At 43.8% G+C, this 21,311-nt stretch overlaps 1 protein-coding gene across 1 annotated transcript; it reads left to right on the top strand.

Moving 5' to 3' along the window:
- Positions 1–180: 180 nt before the first annotated feature.
- Positions 181–15,840, top strand: LOC118210861 (general receptor for phosphoinositides 1-associated scaffold protein-like). The gene is made up of 8 exons (XM_035387323.1): positions 181–1,017; positions 4,738–4,787; positions 6,078–6,132; positions 9,001–9,103; positions 10,823–10,916; positions 11,589–11,655; positions 13,480–13,546; positions 14,068–15,840. Exons 1-8 carry the CDS (start codon positions 751–753, stop codon positions 14,565–14,567), a joined length of 1,203 nt encoding a protein of 400 aa, XP_035243214.1. The 5' UTR covers positions 181–750; the 3' UTR covers positions 14,568–15,840.
- Positions 15,841–21,311: the final 5,471 nt, after the last annotated feature.

The raw sequence follows: 21,311 nt of genomic DNA, 5'->3' as shown, positions 1-21,311 counted from the left end.
TCGGAGTCTCAGCAAACATGCCTACACAGGTCCCATATGAAGCGAAGGAGCGTGCACCAGATGGCGCCCGCTTCTCCTTTTTTCCTCCCATGGCGGTTTGGACAAATGTTTCTTTTGGCAGATAGGATTGTGAGACGTTTCCGCAAAGATACTCGAAGGAACTGCTGTAGAATTTTGGTCACAGATACTGAAATGAATAGTATCGCGTACGGTCCTTTATCGCCTACTTTTCCTCAACGTGAAGTTTATACTCCTTGGGGGAATTGGGCCTGGAGTAGTGAATATCTTGTCTGTAGCCTGTACGGAATATAGACATCTGGACAGATTCGCTCTAGGACACACGTTTATGATAATGCATCTCAATGAGGCGGCTTAAACTAAGAAAATGTCCAAATTGAAATAGTAACCTACCATATGAGGACTGTATGTATGTTTTTTAAATTATCACACAATTTTCATAATGATAATGCGATTTATTTATTTTTACAAGCAATGTATGAAAAGTTATGGTAAAACTCGAGTCGCGCACTTTCCATGCCTAAAACAATCACACCGCAAACAATAACCAGGAGTGTGACCGCAGAATCTCAACGAACATACAAGTCGCCCCACCCCTAGGCCAGAGCATCTTCTGTGAGATTGGTCCATAACGTTCCCGTTTTAATGGTGCGACCTACAACTGCAACTAATTGGCGTAGTAAGCACAACTTTGACAGTGCCGTGAAAATTCCCTTCAGTTTCACGGAATAAATGTTTTTACAAGACGAGCAGCCGAGGTGCACACTTTCCACTTACCACTCGCCGGCCATGAAGAACATGTCTTTCTGGCGGCTAGAGAAGCGGAGCTCCAGCAAACCGGATCATGGGACGTCTTGCCCGAGCAGTGCCGAGACTCACTTTCCCACTTCCAAATCAGACAACTACAAAGCCATGGTCTCGATGAACAATTCTTTGGATGTTTACAATTACAAGACGCTGGCTTACTCCGGTGGAACGTTGCCGAGAAACCGCAGAAAGGTAGAAATTTCGTTTTGTTCAGTATATTTCAAACTGCTATGATATTTTCGAAGTGTGGCTGTTGTTTCGGATCCCATTCTGAACAACGATTAACATTAATATGTAGCTTAACGGATATATGCCTGAGCAGGTAGCATCTCATCCTACCACGTTTTACTTTAAATTGCACTATAGGCTACACATAAGAATAAGAACGTGAAAATAAAATTCTTATGATACATAATGCGGTTACTTAAAATGATGCACTACGCTAGTCTAATCAACTTCTTGCAGGTGATATTATAGTTGATTCCGTCTTTAAATACATTATTAACTGTGCTTTCATCGATGCATTGCATGCTAAACACGGTGTAAGCAAAACCTGTTCTATATTTAGTCCTCTACCTGTTTTATGTTCATACTTGTCTGCTAACCTAGTCTTATGCGGGAGCAGAATGCGACACGTGCTGAACTGAACATCTGAAGAAAAATCCGCCCACTGTGTAGATATTGTAACATCAGCTAACAATTTGAACGGTGTAATTCAGATTAATGGCCCGAGGTTATCATGGTTGAAATGATTGAGCAACATTATAATTATTGTTAGGCAAATTAAAGTAGCCTGCCTAAACCTATCCCCCGTGCCCAAACCGATCACAGTCGTGTGTATGTGTGTACCAGTGTGCGTGTGTGTGCGTGTGTATGTGGGTATGTCTATAGGCTATGTAGCCTATAACCAATATTGCAGTCTCCGTGGTTACATGCATGGACATGTCCCTGATCAGTATTTCACACTTCGCAGGTAATGTAGCTATTGCAATATCTCGCATGTGGAATTCTTGCACGTGATTTGCATGTGTAAAGTGTTGGCACCTCGAGAAAATGGACGTAATTCCGTGGATCTTTAGCATTGCAGTGACCCAATTAAATTTTCGTGGGTGATCAGGTTGCAACAATGAAAAACGCTTCAGTGAAAGCACTGTAAAGTTCGAACATGGATCCTGCAACCACTGACATCACTGGCTTTGCGTTTCCTGTAGACTACCCGTGAAGCGGCTGCGAAATGCGACGTCGAGCGAACACAAATTTTTATTGTTTAAATAACCTGAAATTTTTTGTCACTGTCCACATATAACATGATGTAGCTAAGGTCATTTCGCATGCAACAGTGACGAGCGGGAGCATGTATACACCCGTGCGCTTACCTTTAAATAATACTTCCAATGTATAATTTTAATGTATCGTTGTATATTATTTGAATACCAGTAAGAACAGTTCACATCGAAAGGAAGACGCATGGCTGTGTTATGCTGCTTTTTTCGTTCACAAGTTCAAGTTCCAAATTATTTGCATCCTGGTGTATTTTTGAAACACGTCTTTATTTAGAATTCTCGTGCAGTTGCCACTGGATTGGTATGCCCGGGACTGTAAAATCCAACCACATACAAATTACTCGAGCAATTTTTCCACTGGAAAGAGTCTAATTTACCCAAAATCATCACAGAATATAATTTATTGTCTATGTTTTATCAATTGTCATAAAAACCTGGTGGCTGAATGAACAGTGAACTCTGAACGCACCTATGAATAACAGTGTAACTGACAGTTATTCTTAGACATGAGCCTCTGTTTACGCATATTTTGTTGTATGTCTACCCCCCCCCCCCCCCCCCCCCCCGCCCTTGCAAGAACCTAACCATTAATACAGAGGCATGTGAGAGCCGTTGTTTCAAAGAAGGGGTCCCGAGAATGTTTCAGCATAGAGCCATGTCCCTCCCTGTTTCTGCCAGATGATGATGTCATTCATTGGAACCCTCAGTGTGATATACGGGCTCGCTTTTTCGCAGACTGACTGGGCCGGTGTTGCGCGTGTCCTCGTTTCATCACGCAATAGCGTCTCCTCCGGTTGATCGAGCTCTTGCCTCTTCCAGCTGTGCAGCAGTGTCGCTCGTCTTCGCCCGCAGACTGAATTTAGGCTATTCGGTTCTATGACGTCGCTGTGTGCACTTGGAAATAAGTTCATGAAAATAATACATTGTTGGTATTAGTGGTTGGAAGGCGAGGGACTACTGGGTTCGCCTCAAATTATCAGGACTAAGAACCTTCTCTCGCTAACTTCCGTTTTGTAGGACTCTCTTGCAGCTAAGATCAGAAATTCAGAAACAATGCTGATAAAAACAATAGAAAGCAAAAACCAAGTGCGAACACTTCTTTTTACTGTGCTTTTATGTCATCTATATCCATCTTACAGAACTGTGCTTTGCCTGTATTTTGTCAATTATTTTGAACTGTTCAGTGGGACAACTTGGTGATTGATTGATTGATTTGTTGATTGATTGGTTGGTTGGTCAAAATGGATAAGTTGGCCACATTTTGGCCCTTGGGTCATAGTTCAGTAACCCCTGATTTAAAGTACATAAAGGCCAGATCTGATCTTCAGAATGTGTGGCTGTTTTTTGCAGATTTGCAGGCTTTATATATCGTTTCCTGCCTGTATTTGTTCAGATAGACTGTGTGTATGGATGGAACATTCCAGCTTACCAGGTCATGCGGCTGATAAACATCAAAAACGAATCAAATGTATTGATCAGAGAGCAACTTCCAAGAAGGACAGAGCAGGTATAATGAGATTAACTGGACGGATCGATTTGATTTAGCTTTTTAGCTTTTAGCTTTTTATTAAAATTACAGGGGAAAGTTAGCCAAAGAGACGTTTGCAAGTCGCTCTGTCTAAAAGGGTCTGCCAACTCTGCCGAGGGGCTAAATTGGAAATTGTAAGTGGGGAAAAAAAAGTCCAGCTTTGATGAGTGATGTGTTGCTTTTCTGCTTGTTGTCCAAGAACAGTGGGTCTACAGATGAAAGGCTTTCACTGTTAGGAGGAGAATAAAGCCTGTGTCATTTTCATGCCCACGTCCCCCACAAGCCCGCCATACAAGCCCAGCCGCGTTGCTACAAAAGACCTTTGTGAAAACCCTTATCAGAAGGCTTGTCAGTACAGTATTTGGTTATTATAATTATTTAAATGCCTCACAGGGTGAGTTCTTACGTAAAAAGTAATGTGTTACCGAATTAGTTACATTATTCTCGAAGTGAACGTGCCATTTTAGAGAACAGCGCGTTGATTCCTAAGAGTTGAAGGGGAAGGGCGTGAGCCTTTGGTGCCTTATGCATAAATAATGAAATGCTGTCCTGCTCTTCCTCTTTCTGTACCTGTGGGAAGAATCAGGGCTTTCTGCTGGCTGTAGTGTGTAACTCCACGTGCTGGGGAACAAGCCGATAGTGATGACTCCCAATATATAGAAGGATGAAACCTTTGCAGAAAATGCACGTATCACATGTAATATAAATTGCTGACAATATTCGGCCAGGTCAGAATGAGGAGAAAGTACAGTACGATCGCAAGCAGCCGCGATCAGTGACCAAGCACAAAATGGCCCCCATAGAAGACCTTGAGCTTGACGCAAAAGTATTCCTTGGAGAGAGAACTTCTGTTGCTGTTGTTTCTGTTGTTTGAAATAGGTCAGTATGTGATAGTAAATGATAGTCATTTTTGTAGAACTGAAAAATAAAATAAAAGTTCAGCTGGTTAGTGGTTCTGATAGGAGGGCCAAACTGAGAGCCAACGGCCTCTCACACAGACAGTCGGACCCTCTGCATCGCCGGTTGGCCTAGCTTGTGTCCCTAGCCCCACCCAAAGAGTCAGGATCTCCTTCTGATTGGTGCTCTCTCTGGTCCCTGCAGGTGGCGTCGCAGATGTGGAACTCCATGACGCACTCGCCTGAGCAGCACAGGTAAGCCGTCTGCGTTCTTCTGGGTATGTCCTTCAGCCCTGCTGAATTGTCTCATATTCACCAGCTGAGTTCTTGTGCGGTGGAGACCAGACTGCTGTTGGCTGCTTTCCCTTGTGTTTCTCAAACAGGGTGGAGGGAGAACATGGCTGAACTGTTTAATCTGACAGAAATCTCCAGATAATAATAAAATATTTATCAAAATCCAAAAGGAAATTTTGTCCGTGAATAAGCATTTCTTTAGTCAGTTTGTCACAAATTTGGATGCATTTGAGTTTACAATTGCACAACTTTAATCAGGAGCGCTAGAAGGAAAGCTCTATTACACCACTACAGTGCAGCAACCACTTATTTCAACACTGACCTATCTCCCAGTAGAAAATCAAACGAGACGTGTGCTGTTATCATTGATCCGGCCCTGAGCTAAGATCCCTTCCAAAAATGCAACAGGCACAGCACCGAGCTGACTTTTGCAAACTTCTCCCTGGCGTGCTTTGCTTCATCCTTCTTTTCGTTTCGAGCGCGGGGTCCTCAGTACCAGGGCAACAGCTGTGTGTCCCATAGAGGGCCTTGTTATGAGCGTTGCGGTTCCTTTTTTTTGAATCGCTCAATACCGCCATTGTTTTTGTTCCTTTTTTTTGCCCGAAGCGTGACGCTAATTGTTCAGAATACATAATTAGTGACGTATATGGAAAGTTTTTTATTTTTATTTTTTATCCATGTGTGTTGTCTTTTTTACTGTCTTGCAAAGCGAGGAAAGTTTCCCAAAGCATGAGCACCCTCCCTTTGCTCTCCTCTTACCCAGGGCTGCACACAACAGCGAGGAACAGCTGTGCTCTTTTTCATTAAAGACTTGCATGAATAGAAATTTTGACTGCGCAACGCGAAAGACCCTCAAAAAACAGCCAAAATGTGGCAATCTCATGTGCTGCTGGGACACGTAATTCAGAAGGTTAGGATTGCATCACAGAGCTGAAGTAACATCAGAAGGCCTCTGGGTTTAGGGCTGGTTTTCAGACACGGAAGGCATTGCAACTGCACGTCTGCTCAGGAGGAGTTTTCCCTGGGTGCAGAGGTGGCCGCAATGCTCACACAAGCTGCGAGATCGCGATGTCAGCGTTCTTCTGTGACTTGCTGTCGGACACCCTGGTTTCTGTGATAAATGTGTGATTTCGAAGCATCTTTTTAAAACCACGTACTAAACGCTCTGTGCATAAGAATTTTTTTTGATTGGTTTTTAATGTGCCTTTGCTTCTTTGCTTACCCTTCTCCATCCTGTCTGTTTGATTCCAGGAAGGTCATTGTTTTGGAGAAAGAAGATGAGGAGGCGTTTGGCTTTGAGATCCAGGTAAGAGGATTGTCCGGTCGGGTGGAGATCCTGTGCAGTTTGGGTCAGATAACAGGGTTCCCTCCTTATCCACATTAACCCTCAGATTTAGAGCATCAGGGACAGATTACGCCGGGTTTCACTTCAGCACTTAATCTGCGCCAGCAGGAGGTCGTGGGGATCATGCAATTCTTCCGTCTATTTGTTAAAAATCACTGACCCGTGTGTCCAGCAGGGAGACTTATAGAAGTCTAGACTTCCTCTAGTGTTATCGACTGCTGTTATTATCCATGCTGTTTTCCCGTTGAGGTACAGAGTCATGTTAGAGTCATACTGTATGAACCCACATACCATTGAATCCACAGAAGTTCGTAAGTCAGAATTGGTAAAAAAATAAATAAATAAAAACGATGGACAAAAAGTAATGGCTATGCAGTGCAATGTGCAAAGAGAAAAAGCGATCAATCTGTGTGTCCAACAGACTATTATTAAAATGATTAAATTATTAAAGAAAACACTGATGACACAAGACAGCATTTATTTTCTGTATAATGTAGTGCAGTGTTATCAACCTGTGCTGGCTGGAGCAGATTTTCCTGCATCCATGGTGATTTAACACTTTGTTAAATCTTTTTTAAAATTATTATTATTATTATTATTATTATTATTAGTAGTAGTAGTAGTAGTAGTAGTAGCACTAATAATAATAGTAATAGTTTTAGTAACTGTGTTGGCACAATATTTGTTTCTTTGAGTTGGAAAACCCTGTGGCCATGTTTTTTCAGAAGACAGGTTGTATTTAGAATCAAAATGGCAGTCAGTTTTCTTTTTCTTAGATTTCTTATTTATTATTTAGACAGAGAGGTCAGGGTGCAGTGTTTGTGGTTCCCACTCACGTATTGTTTAGACTCGTTCCACATTGTGCTTGACCATTCGCCTGCCTCGAACATCGAGCCAGTTCCATCTCTGACATGACTGGTCACCTGCCCAATATCCACCGCATTCAACAGTATAAACCATCTACATCTTGCATCATCACATCCCTATCAGTTCTCACCCAACGTCACAGGATGTCAGTATGTAGGCCTTGCGGGTACTACAGCTCTAGAGATCTTTAACCTGTGTTAGGGAGGCAGTTTACTGCTGGCACTGTTTCAGAGGCGTTAAAACCGCATCCACACAATGTCAACATGCGATTTGTGGTTGTTCACGGTCAGTGTTCCGCGTTGGTTTACTGCAGCCCCTCCCTTACCTGTTTCACCTGTTTGGTGAATGAAACAGACTGAAGCAGCAAAGGTGTAATTTGCAGGTTTTGTCGCTGTCAATGTTTGGAGGAAGTTCCAGCCTGAATGGTAAACTGGCAAACCGCTGAGAGGCAGCTGCCGGTGATTCAGAGACGCGGGGTAGAACGGCAGTGGCCTGGTTCTGCGTAGTCAATCGTCATGGTTCAGCCGAGATGAGCTGTCACTTTCATTCTCAGTGACGTTTTTTTTCTGAGAAGGCATTGAAGCAGGGACCTTTGAATTTCAGTGTGGAATTTACGGTGCTTTCTTCTCAATGTAATGTGGTGGGCGTTGCATGAAAGAGCAAGGGTCATTGGTTATAGCAATCATAAACAAGCAGTGAATGCGGGGTGTAACCATTTATCACAAGTTTTGGTTTTTGTAGTTCAGCGGTCCAAAATTAAGTCAAAATGGAAGGTCAGCAATGTTAAAGCTGACAAGTGCTGGTTGAGTTGTGGCCTCGACTGCACATTGCTTTCTGGTGACGGCGGCAGGGCTGGAATCCTCTGACAGAGAGGCCTTCCTTCAGCTTGTGAGAGTGTAAAGGAAGCGCCACGAGATTAAGGTTTTCACACACACAGGGAAGACAGTGGAGGTGTCCACACACGGTTCTGTATCCGATTTTACCTCTTGCTCTGTGTGTGTTACCCCTCTTTTTTTTTGATAAAATACAAATGTCTTGGATGACAAAACTTGTTGTACTGGAAATGTGTTATTTTGGACGTGTTATTTTATTATATTTTTATGGAATGTCCCTTGTAGTGTAGGTTTCATGGTAGAGTATATGATTCTTGAGATTAAGATCAGAGGCTCATGTCCCCTAGAGAGGACAAAAATTAATTGCTTGTTTTTAGCATATACATAAGACATGGTTCCTTACATTGGTTCCACATATATACAGTGACAAGAGAAGACTATATATATAATATATATATACATGCTTCTCTGTAGGATCCATAGAAACGCTGTTTTTATCCACTGCCAAACCTGCACACCTGTGCAGTCATTACGATTGATTTATGAGGGAAACTCCAAGGTCAGTCTCCTGGCTGTTCCGCTCCATTTATAAAGCCCTTTGTTCAAGTGGAGTGCTTCTCAATATTAATCTTAGAAGCAGGTCACGGCTTTGTTGCCAAAGCCTTTGAGGGTTTATAAAATGAGGAAGGACAGCTCGGTGCAGTGTGCCAGTTTTATACACAGTGCTCTTCTTTGTGGAGAGTTCAAAATCCATTTCAAATTCCTCTAATTAAAATCTCTCCCCCATCCTCTACTTACCATGTTGTACTTTCTATTCGTTCTTCCCCTCCAGGCTAATCGCATACACTAAATTTAGAATACTTTGAACTGACTTCTATTCTATGAAGCTAATAGCAGTCTTTTCCCATCGATTCACTGCTTGCTGCAGATACACCACAGAATCGCTACTGATGGCATCAGTGTGTTTATATTGTCTATCGATTATATTAGTTTATATTTAGTCTATCGAGCTAGAGTAGCAACGCTTTCAAAGCATGTTCATTAACAACTGTAAATGAATTCCACGCCCACATCTGGAAGCGATGCTCGCTGATTGGCTGCTCTAACTTTTGTCTTCATTTTGTTTCAGACCTACGGTCTCCATCACACGGACGAGACGTCGGTGGAGATGTGCACGTTCGTCTGTAAGGTGTGTCCTGGCAGCCCCGCCCATCGCGCGGGCCTCAGAGTTGGTGAGCATCTCCCCGGTTTTATTGGTCATTGTGGTTCCAGCAGGGAGCTCTGTGTGAAAGTACAGTTTTACACTCAACGCACAGCTGAGACAGGCAGACTGCAGGCACCCCGGCAGCCAGGCGGCTGATTGGCCGGTTTATAGTGCTTTATGAGACGGGAGAAATCTGACTGGCCAGACCTGCCTCCCCAGGGGGGACTCCACGGGCAATTATTCACTGCTGTGCGTGGCTGCCGGCCAAGCTTGGCACAGTCAGCACATAATGCCAGACCTCCGGGCACCGCTACACGCTGGAGTCTGAGCGAGGAGAGGAAACTTAGAAGCGCCAAAAACAGAGGGGCGTCTGACAGCAGGCTCCAGGAGGGCGGAGCTTGATGTCAAACCCCACCCTTCGACATCCAACCCTACCCCTCCTGCATCCTGCAGTCAGGTCTACTTGCAAAAACAACAAACTTAAGACCAAAGGCCTTCTCACAAATGCACGCAGGCACACGTGCATGCTAGTAGAAATGTATAAAACATGCATTAGTATGTATGCAAATGTAAATGATTTGAAATATACAGAAAATAGTTGCCAAATGGCCACAGCAGTGACTCCGCCCACGCAGGTGGCAGGTGAGGTGAACCGATAAGCTCCTCCCCCCATCTTGTTTACCTGGTGATAGCCCGGCTGTCTGAGTGTCAATAAGACCCAAAGCTGTGTTTTTTTCTGCCGTTGAACTGTTGAGCGCACTGCAAACACAGCAGCGAGCTTCCCTATTTCCAGCCTATCAAAGCACTGGGAATATGAGCAGCTGCCGTCATCTGCAATAGCAATATTAGAGTCTGAATACCCTTAAAAAAATGTAATATACTGACAATATATGCAAATAAAGTGTATTTTTGTGATATTGCAGCGCGTCAATATATAAGGGCAAATATACAACTTATTTCTGGTTTTAGATATTGTAATATATTACATTGCCCTGAAACATATTTGTTATTGTATTTTTTAAATTCCATATATTTACAATATATTGCAGTATATTACTTTTTTTTGTTAGAGTATCCATGTCATTTTATGAATTGTTAAAAACACATTGCATCTCTCTCTGTAACTGATAGTTTCACTTCCTGTACTGCTGAAGTGCTTTGCATTTCATGCCTCAGGAAAATGCAAAAACCCACCGTGCTATTTGAGGGGCTTTTTGGCAGCTGAATTCCAGGGAGAGGAAAACACTGTCAGTCTTTAGGGCAGAAACTCATTTTTCTGTTGCAGTACTTAAATATCACCTGAGTAAAACATTCAAGAAACTGCGTGGCTTAAAAATTCAAGCTGGAAAAAGCTCTTAATTTCTCATGACAGAAACAGTACAAATAAATAAAGAATTAGAACAGTAATGATCTTGTCAGTGTTTTATGACCGTGTTAAAATGATTGAATACATTTTCCCCACTGCGTTTACGAAAAAGGAGAGTAAGAGTAATATGCCAGGTGTTGTTTATTAATATTTCATATGCATGGGGTGTAGCATAGTGTTCAATCATCATTATTTTCAATGAGGTTTTGTTGTGACTGAGCTGACCTACATAGTTAAATAAGGAAAATAATATACTCATTAATCATAAGCAACATTTACTACCCCAGAATGCAGTAGCAGGTAGCTGCAACTGACTGCAGCAGTAATAAAAACTCAACGATTTGTTGATGTAAATATGGCCTTTTGATTTATGTGATACAGGAGACACCATCTCAGGTGTCAACGAGGCCAGTGTCGATGGGTTTCGACATAAAGAAATCGTTCAGCTGATAAGATCCTCTGGCAACACTATCAGGTGAGTATTCCTGCTCGGAGAAAACAGGTTATAGAGGCAACAGGATCTGTTAGCAGACACCTCTCCCACTCCATCGCTTGCACACATACACAAACACACACAGACGCACCGACTCCTGTAGAGTTCTGCAGCGTTTGACCTTTGACCTCATGACAGTTAGTCAAGTTGACATTCCCCCTATTTCTTTGCTTTGGTAAACAATCACCTGTGTCAACAGTAGGGTTATAGGGGGAAGTACATATTCCAGTGTTTGCTGGAACAGTTTAGGAGTGAACAATGATCTTAGTGAATATCCAGTGTTGTTTGCTCCAGTGTTGTTTACTGTTTACTGAAGTGTTGTTTTTTCTCCTTCAATGAAACAGAGTTGAAACGGAGTATAATCACGTGGCTTTGAATAATAGTATTAGAAATAATAAATATGACCATTCCATTAATAATGAAAAAAAACAAAAGTTTTCATAAAATTCAGAAAACGTATGACAAGTTTGTGAGTGGTTCAGTTTGAAATACATCTGCCCGTTAGATCCAAATAGTGAGACCCAGAGTATGGGTGATGAATGCTGTTCCGTTAGTCTTAGGAAATAGGAAGTGAAGCAGGTACTTCACAGCAGGTCTTCTGTGCGTTCTGTGAACCCGCGGCACCCGCACTCACACAGGCTGTCTTCCCCCCAGGCTGGAGACGGTGTACAGTGACTCCTTACGGAAGGCCGAGCTGGAGGCCAGACTGCAGTATCTACGGGTGAGTCACTCTGCAGTATTTAATGAGTTAAAGATGCCACTCTGCAGTATTTAATGAGTCAAAGGAGTCACTCTGCAGTATTTAATGAGTCAAAGGAGTCACTCTACAGTATTTACTGAGTCAAAGGAGTCACTCTACAGTATTTAATGAGTCAAAGGAGTCACTCTACAGTATTTACTGAGTCAAAGGAGTCACTCTACAGTATTTAATGAGTCAAAGGAGTCACTCTACAGTATTTACAGAGTCAAAGGCGCCTATTTAATGAGTTAAAGATGCCACTCTGCAGTATTTAATGAGTTAAAGATGCCACTCTGCAGTATTTAATGAGTCAGAGGAGTCACTCTGCAGTATTTAATGAGTCAAAGGAGTCACTCTACAGTATTTACTGAGTCAAAGGAGTCACTCTACAGTATTTAATGAGTCAAAGGAGTCACTCTACAGTATTTACAGAGTCAAAGGCGCCTATTTAATGAGTTAAAGATGCCACTCTGCAGTATTTAATGAGTCAAAGGAGTCACTCTACAGTATTTAATGAGTCAAAGGAGTCACTCTACAGTATTTACAGAATCAAAGGCGCCTATTTAATGAGTCAAAGGCGCCACTCTGCAGTATTTAATGAGTCAAAGGAGTCACTCTATAGTATTTAATGAGTCAAAGGAGTCACTCTACAGTATTTAATGAGTCAAAGGAGTCACTCTATAGTATTTACTGAGTCAAAGGCGCCACTCTACAGTATTTAATGAGTCAAAGGAGTCACTCTACAGTATTTAATGAGTCAAAGGAGTCACTCTACAGTATTTACTGAGTCAAAGGCGCCACTCTACAGTATTTAATGAGTCAAAGGAGTCACTCTACAGTATTTACTGAGTCAAAGGCGCCACTCTACAGTATTTAATGAGTCAAAGGAGTCACTCTACAGTATTTACTGAGTCAAAGGCGCCACTCTGCAGTATTTAATGAGTCAAATGAGCCACTCTGCAGTGCCCAGCAAGTCATTCTACAGTCCCTGCAGAGCCATTCTACTGTATCTACATTATATTGTGTTTATTTAGCACTCTCATTCAGTGAGACTTACAGTGAAGGAGCACGTTCACCTGCTTTACATAAGTAGTAGAGCCAGACCTGACGAACAACATTCTCAGACCAACGTATATAAAACATCACTACGGCGCTAATGCAAACGAGCTATGCTCAACAAGAACCAACATTCAAATTCTGAATGCATGTAAATGACATCCATCTCAAGCCCTAAGAAGTAAAACCTGAAAAAACCATAAATTGAACTTAATGAGTGTTAGGGGTAGGGAACATAAGGTATGAGTGTTAGGGGGAGGGATAAGAGCGTAACAAAAATGCTGTGTCAAGGGGTGGTTGTTCTGTTTGCCTTCTGCTGTCTTGACCACCTTGGGAAGTCCGTTCCACCATTGGGGGGTACAGACAGGCTAGGATGGGATAGCCAGACTCCCTGAGGTTGTGGAGTAGAGAGGGCGAAGGGCCTGAAGATTGATTGGTTTGCTTGGTTTACTACAGTCTGACTGATTTAAGTGGCTCTGCAGAATGCAGTTAGTCATTGTGCAGCAGTTAAGCATGGGCCGTTCTACAGTATCGACTGAGCTACTGAGCCAATCGCATCTGACGGTAATATTAAACTGGAGTTTGATTGTCAGTTTCACCAGTTTTTTTCTTTCATTTCCATGACGACACATCTCAGTCACCAGCTGCAGCGTGGTCTTGTTTTCTGGCAGGACCTCCTCATTGGTCAACGAATGACTCAGTCTTGAGGGAGAAACAGGAACTTACTTTGTTTTTTGTGTCTTTAAATAGCAAACCTTGCAGGAGAAGTGGGATGAATATGAGTCTCTTATGAAACAGGAGCAAAAGCTTCTGCATGGTGAGTTCACCCTCTGGTCACACTCTATGTGATATGTTACCCAGTGCATTGTTTGGTCACTATGAACAAACAAGTGTCTTATTTAAAGGCATAGTTCACTTTCTGGGGCTTTTTCATATTGTCTCATATTATTTTTGTATCTCTTTTTGATTAGGCATTAGGATGTTTTAGATATTTAGAGAAGTTTCTGACAACCTGCCGGCTTTATAATGGCAGGTAGAGGGTAAAACTGAAATAATTTCCAAAAAACCCCCAGAAAGTCAGCTATACCTTTAATTTGCAAGAGATCTATATGTGCTGAACTGTGTACCAGCACCCAGAAAACACAGAGCATGTGTCTAACATGAAGCCTGTCCCACCCTAGGTAGCACCCAAACTGTAGGGAATGTCTCTCCCTCAATGTCCTGTAGTCTCCCTCAGTGTCCTGTAGTTTCCCTCAGTGTCCTGTAGTTTCCCTCAGTGACCTGTAGTCTCCCTCAGTGTCCTGTCTCACGCACTGTCCAAACTGTTTTTTTCTGTAGGCATTCTAATGAGCGATGAGGCGGTCTCAGAGTCCAAGGCCCTGGCGTGTTTCAACGTGGGCAACCCCAGCCCCGTCCCCAGCCCCGCCCACCTCCACCACCACCAGCTCACCCACCATCCCGCCCACGTCCCCACCAGCGCTAGCAGGAGCGCTAGCAACGTTAGCACCGCAACAGCAGCTAGCCCGCACAGCCACGCCTCCCCGTGTCCCAGCAGCCGCCCCAGCGCCGGCTCCACAGAGGAGCGGCTTCCTGGAGGCGCCCACAGGGCCAGCGGCCTCTTCGCCGCCGCCAAGACCAACCTCACCCGCAGTGCCAGCACCCGCAGCTACCTGCGGGGGGCGGCGGGGCACGGCGCGTCTGAGAAGCCGGGCGGTGCCAGCCAGGGTCTCTACGGCTCCCTGCCGCGGCGGGCCAAGCAGAACAGTTTGTGCAGACATCTGCTCAGGTTCATTCCAGGACTCAACAGACCCCTGGAGGAGGATGAGAACAAGCTGTGACAACCAGACCGCACCTTACCTCATCTCAAATCTTACTCCCGCTCAAATATTACCATGTCTGAAATCTTAACCCATCCCAAATCCCACTCCATCCCAGATCCCACTCCATCCCAAATCTTACCTCAACCCAAATCTCATCCCACCCAAAATCTTACCCCATCAGAAATCTCACGCCATCCCAAGTCAGACCTTGCTCCATATCCAACCCCATCCCAAATCTTACCACATCCCAAAACGCACCCGATCCCAAATCTTACCCGATCAGAAATCTCACCCAATTCCAAGTCATACCTTGCTCCATATTCAACCCCATCTGAATTCCTACCCCATTTTAAAACCCATCCCTTCCCATACCCTGTGGCAGGGTCTGTAGTGACCTCTTTGGCCTCAGTAAGGGTTTGTAAAATTACTTTTGTGCTGCACATGCCTTTTTCCATTTTTTATGCAGGTATTTATTTATTTCGTGTTTTTGTAGAACTTTTTTTCTTTTGTAATAAAGACAAAAAATGCCAGCTGATCGTGCTGTTCCTGTAAGAGTAACCTTGTTATGAGATTATGAATGGCTCTTTTTTTTCCTTCAAAAGTGATGAGCAAATTAAAGTGGATCACTGGAAAGTTTTTATCTGGCCTTTGTGTTCGTGGATTTTCATCATTCTTGTAGCTCTGCAATGCAGTGGCCTATATCATTTATCCCAAAGACAACTTCACTCACCTTCAGATATCTTTGTCCTTAAAATGCATGTGAAGAACTGTCCCCACTGGTTTAAGCTTGCTCATTTGAAAATTAGAGACCTAGTGAAATTGAGAAGTAAAAAAAGGGGGTCATAGCCCCTGATTAATAATACAGTGTAATTATGAACATGTGCTTAACCAGTTTTCCTTAAATACCATATCGGTTTCTCTCAACTCTGAAGACCAGAAGGAGTCAACAGTGAATTCAGCTGTGAAGCAGACTGACTCCAGAAAGTATGGGCCAATATTTTGCTGAAATTTTGCTGAGTAAGCACACTGTTCCACCCATAACTAAGCTTAGCAGAGCCACATACAACAGCCACACTCAACACATTTGGATGAAGGGTTACCCAGAAATTCCTGTTTGGCTCAAAGGTATCCAGTGTATCCAGGTATTGCCATTAGACACTGATGTATCTGACGTAATGTGAGAATTTCTTTAATCTGCTTGCAAAATATACAAATCTTTTACTAATCTCTTATAGTATCTGTCACATTAGGACTAAATAGTAGGATATACATTTCCCTCCCTTATACTGTAAACAAGGATGAGTTACTGTGAAGTAATTGCTGAGCCATGAATAAATAAGAGGACTCAAAGTGTGTCTCTTAACCTGAAGGCAAACGTTCTCCCTGACAAGCTATGCGTTTGTTTTTGCAGAAGATGTGCATTTATCTCCTGGTTTACGTTAAGTGGTGAAACACTTTTGTGCTTAAAAAGCTTTATTTCTAGTGTCTGGCATGGTTCCCTTATCTGTTTATGTGAGACACTTGGCAGTGACAGCCGACATCTCGCGTCTCGTTTCCTCCACCATATTTAGATTCAATTTTGCTACATTACACTACACTTCTGGCCTTTAGCAGACACTCTTATCCAGAGAAACTTAAATCTTAACATGGTGTGCAGGCTAATGCCTTTTTCCTTCAAGATGGTGGGCAAACCCATGAGGCTGCCAGGTTGCTCACTGGGTTCTGTAGAGATGGGCCCCACAGACTGGCATGGAACTCCCGGTTAATCAGGTGCCAGCAGTCTGTCTGTGCCCACTGCTCCTAAATTGTACGCCTCTGACACAATGGCTGCTCAGTCCCGCATTGTGGACTGGGGAGTGAAATGACATGGCTTAAAGTAGCAAATTAAACAAACAGGCTTTACAATTGATCTGCAGTATTTTATTATTTTATTATCAACAATGGCATGTTGGTATAACGGGACGCCGCTCCCAGCCTCGGTGCGAGGAGGCGCCCGATCTGGGGCGTGCGTTTGTGGCGAGGCCGCGCTCGGGCGTCGGGCGAGGTTCGCGGAAACGGCGGCAGAAGCATTCCAGCGCTGCAGCCTGGTTCAGTGGGAGGTGGGTGCGTGGGGGCGACTTTGATTCTGAGAGAACAGGAGGTCTCTGTCTCCGCTCTCTCCCTCTGTTAATTGTAGAGCCGGGGGGAGCTGGAGAGGGACGTCCCGGGCCGGTTCCCTGCTGGGTGCTGTGCAGCCGGAACAGCGCTGCCTCATCGCCATAGAGCGGCCATCTGCACTACTGCCTCCAGACTCGGGGAAACTGCAGCTGACACAGCTGGGGTTTCACTTCCTTGTAATGAAAAACCAACGGGCTTGATAAGCGTATTAATAATGCATTCTGTGGTAAAATAGCTAAATGGACTTGGTACCTCTGAGTGGTTTATTGCGAGAAAGCCAGTTAGTATTTTTTATGTTTCTGTCTTTAACCTTAATGTGCATTGTTGTGGACATTACAGCAAATGCAACATGCAAGTTATCGCATAGGTAATATTTATGTTTCTACAGGTGTACTTATGGCCATGAGCGCTTATGCTTTTGGCTTCGTTTTGGTAGAAAATAAACCCTGTCGGCTTTGGATGTCAGGTAGCCGTTAGATATCACCCTGTGACTTTACAATCAGTAATATCTATGTGTGGCAGCGGCTGTGGTAAACACTTAAAAGGTGTTTCTCTTTCACAGAAACGTAAGAAATAACTCATTTAAGCTGTCGAGCAGTGATGAGCCTTGATCGACTAAATGCCCCGTTCTACTTATTTAAGGAAAAATCCATCACACTAAACTCAATCCATATGCTGTTACCCATATTTACCATACTAGAATACAGCTTGACTCATTCAGTTCAGTTCATAAATCATACTTTTTTCAAATTCTGTGGTGCTCAAAAAAAACCAATATTCTGTTTTTGCATTTGAATACTATTCCCATCAATTATGTCACGGACATCTCATAGATGTAAACAATGACTCTGCAGTGAACTATGGGGGCTCAGGCAAGAGAAACAGTATAATGACTGTATATATGCTCTTAAAAGATACATTTTAAAAGATAGAAATATCAGATTTATACACTACTCATCTGGCAGAGCACAAGTAACCCGCAAATGCATGGATAATTCATTTTGAAATTGCAAATATAATGACAAGTACCCGAGAGCATGAATATGATTTATTGTACTTTCCACATGAAACAGTAGTGGAGCTCCTCCCACCTATTTATACTGCTGGTGTAATTTGTCTAAGTCTTTGGAGCACATTTCGTTTAAAGCCATGCTAGTATTGTGACTTTTTTTCCCCATAAGAGATTAGAATGTTCAGCTAAGTACATTCTGATCACATACTTGTAATCTCGCACCACAGAGGGCTGGTGCTTCCTCGTGGGTCCTAATGTGCAGTAAGGCCTGTTTTTTTTTTTTGCTTTTTTTACCGCTCCATTTTTCTTCAGGATGCTGAAGCGTGCTAAACGCGACAGAGAGCTGAGAGAGCAGAGCTGGTGCGGACTCATCTGAGGACACATATCACACAGGCGCTCAGCTGTCCTCGTGAATGATGCGTTTTCCGTTACAGTGAGGAGACGAGGCTAGCTATAGGAGAGTGTGCAGCTGTAGTGAGCGATGACACGTCTCCCCTCCTTTCGTACTCACTGGTGTGACAGGTGCCGTGTGTGGGGTGGGTTGTGGGTTGTGGGTGTGGTGTGTGTGTGTGTGCGTGTGGGGTGTGGCGGGGGTGGGGCACTCTTCAGTGGCTTTAACTGTGAGCCCGAAAGACGAACCAGAAACCCGACCTCCGCTCTAGCCCCACTGCCTGCGGCGGCGCTGAAACTTGATAGCCCCCGAGTTTTTATTTTACGAAAATCAGACGACAAATGCTCAAAGCAGAAGTTCAAAGCTCTGCAGTTTGCCGTTCTCCTGACTCGGCTGTTCTATTTGTGCGACCGCTCTTTAATCCGCGCAAGAAAAAAACAGATTTCGGCACGTCAGCATTATCCCGGTAAAGACGTTCAAAAGTTTTGCGTTGCTAGCGCGATTTACACAGGTGTGGCACGGACAGGTGGGCACTTTTGAAACTTGTGGAAGAGCCGCGCCCTGTCTGTTCTAATCTGAGGAGGATTTGGCTTTTGTCGTGTGTGCAAAGCCCTGTGAAGCTACAGCTGCCCGTGATCAGGTCTGTACTGTACTGTACTGCAGTCTCCCTCCTCCTGTGGTGGTTCTGGGAGGTCTAAGAGGGAAACCACGTCTAACATTTGTAGACTGAAGCTTGCTGGCTCCCTGGGTTGATTGGCATCGAGCAAGTGACGGTCAACTGACTGCTGCTGCTTCCAGTCAGATGAAGAGGTTTCAGTTGGGTACGGTGTGGAAATGTATTTAAACATACCCAGATAGAGACCCGCATCATGCCTGCTGAGATCAGCTCCTTTTAACGGCCTCCACCTGCTTTTCGGCTGTCAGGGGAGGGGAATCACTCTCTCTGCCCCCTACCACTAAGGCATGCGTGTTGGGTATGGTTCCTCCTGGAAGGAGGGGCAGGGGAGCAAGTGCATTGCAGGGTGTGTGTGTGTCAGGGTATGTGTGTGTGTGTCTGTGTGTGTGTGTGTGTGTGTGTGTGTGTGGGTATGTGTGTGCGTGTGCGTGTGCGTGTGCGTGTGCGTGTGTGTGTGTGTGTGTGTGTGTGTGTCTGAGTATGTGTGTGTGTGTCTGTGTGTGTGTATGTATGTATGTGTGTGTCTGGGTGTGTGTGTGTGTGTATTTGGGGGTCCAGGCCTGGGCTAAATGTAACACTGCCATGTGGAGGTTTCATATAAATGTCCAGATAAAGTTGTGTTTTCAGAATCTCCTGACTGACTCGTTTGTCAGATCACACCGAAACAAAGTGCAAACAGTGGCCAAAAAACAAATATCAGCCAATAATCTGCAACCGTTCTGCAGTTCCAGGCAGATGTGCAAATATTGACCTCCCTGCTTGTTCATGCGTTGTCCTTTTTTATTGTTAAACAGGATGAAGACAGATAAGACTGATAGTTTTCCTCACAAGTTCAAATATATAACCTGATAAATTCTGTGTATACCGCTTGCAGCTCTGGAGCAGGTGATAGTGGGAACTCAGATTATAGTAGCAGCAGGAGGTTTATCGCTGAATCACACACAGGATAGAAACCAGCTCAGGTCCACCTGTTGGAAGGAGAGGAAAGCCAATATCTCCCATGTGCTGTACTTACCATTAATCAGTTATGCATTTAGGTTAGTTAGGTATAAAACTAAATTTACAACAAAACCAAATCAAGCCCAGGTGCACATCTGAGTCATTAATCCCCGTCTACCCTCAATACACACACACACACACCATCCTCAGAACCAAAAACACATTTTAAACAGTGACATGAGAAATGTTTTGCCAGAACATGAAATGGTAAATATATAAACATATGACATAAGCATATACTCTGTATTAACGATGAACTTTTTCATTCCTCCTTTTTTCTTTCTCTCTCTGGTTTTCTTCCTCCACTGCCGTTTGAGATAGCCACACCCACAACCACATACCAGGACCACTATGACTATGAAGTCAAGTCACTGATTGGCTGAAGTCTACACCATGTTTCCAAGGCCTAAATTGGCTGCTGATTGGCAGGAAATCACTAAAACCAACAAAGACTGTGGCCCTCCAGGACTGGAGTTTGATCTTGAGGCCTTCACAATTTTGTGTGGCAAAATCCTGGTTCTGTTAATCAACAACGTTCTTCAAAACAGAAAACCTTGGGCCCCGAATATTGTTCTGAAATACAGAAACAGCAAACTATTCTGCCTGCTCTTAGTGGGGTCCCCTACGATAATGGCAATATTACAGGAAAGGGATAGCCCCAGATGGAGACGTGTCTGCGACTGATGGAAGGCTGGAAGCCTTTAGGAGCCTGGTGTGTTTTTAGGAGGAACTGACTCAAACCAACCCCTATCCCAGGCCGGACGAGGCCTGCTGGATCCTGACGCAATCGCCCATTAACTACTAGAAATATTTATATTTCAGAATGACATCCTTCGCCTTTTGAGTTGGTCATATGCTGGTTTCCCAGTTTGTTTAATTTCAGGACAGGCTACAGATCACTATTGAGAATAGGCTGCATTGGTTAGGTTTGATTCAGATGCATATGCCAAAGATGAAAAGCAAGCGAGGGAGCGTGACTCTGTTAAGAGAATGATTGGGCACTGAGCTGACTCCAGTGCAAGAATAACAGGCAAGAGCAGGATGCCTCTCAGGGCTGAAGTTGCATGATCCACATAGTTGCATCATTGCTAATCATTGAATTATGAAGGTAATCACTTTGGCATCAATGTCAGATTAAATAAAGGTTTGTATTTTGTTATGTAAAACAGAATACCTAGGACCGTGTTACATTTGTCCTTGTTTAACCCCTCCATCTGGACACCCCATAGCTTCAGTCAGCACCCATAAAAAACCTTTTTAAAACCGGCTCACAAGTCTGTCAGTAGCCGTGTGCTTCACCCTGTCCAGGAATCCTTAGAACAATGATGCTGCTGTTCTGTTTAAAAATGGTGGAACAGAGGGAATTTCATTGTGAAGCTAAAGAAACAGCTTCTGAGACGTGCAGACATGGCTTTTGGTCCAGCCTTGGACAGGAGTCAAAGCAAGCAGACGCAGTCCTTGGCCTGGGGCCGTCCTCCATTGCCCGTCATCCTTCACATAGCTGTAGGGAGGACGCATTATCACAAT

This window comes from Anguilla anguilla, chromosome 13, assembly GCF_013347855.1.
Source record: "Anguilla anguilla isolate fAngAng1 chromosome 13, fAngAng1.pri, whole genome shotgun sequence".
NCBI classification, from domain to species: Eukaryota; Metazoa; Chordata; class Actinopteri; order Anguilliformes; family Anguillidae; genus Anguilla; species Anguilla anguilla.
The sequence above is the reverse complement of the archived record's forward strand: the minus strand, read 5'-3'. Positions and strand labels throughout refer to the sequence as shown.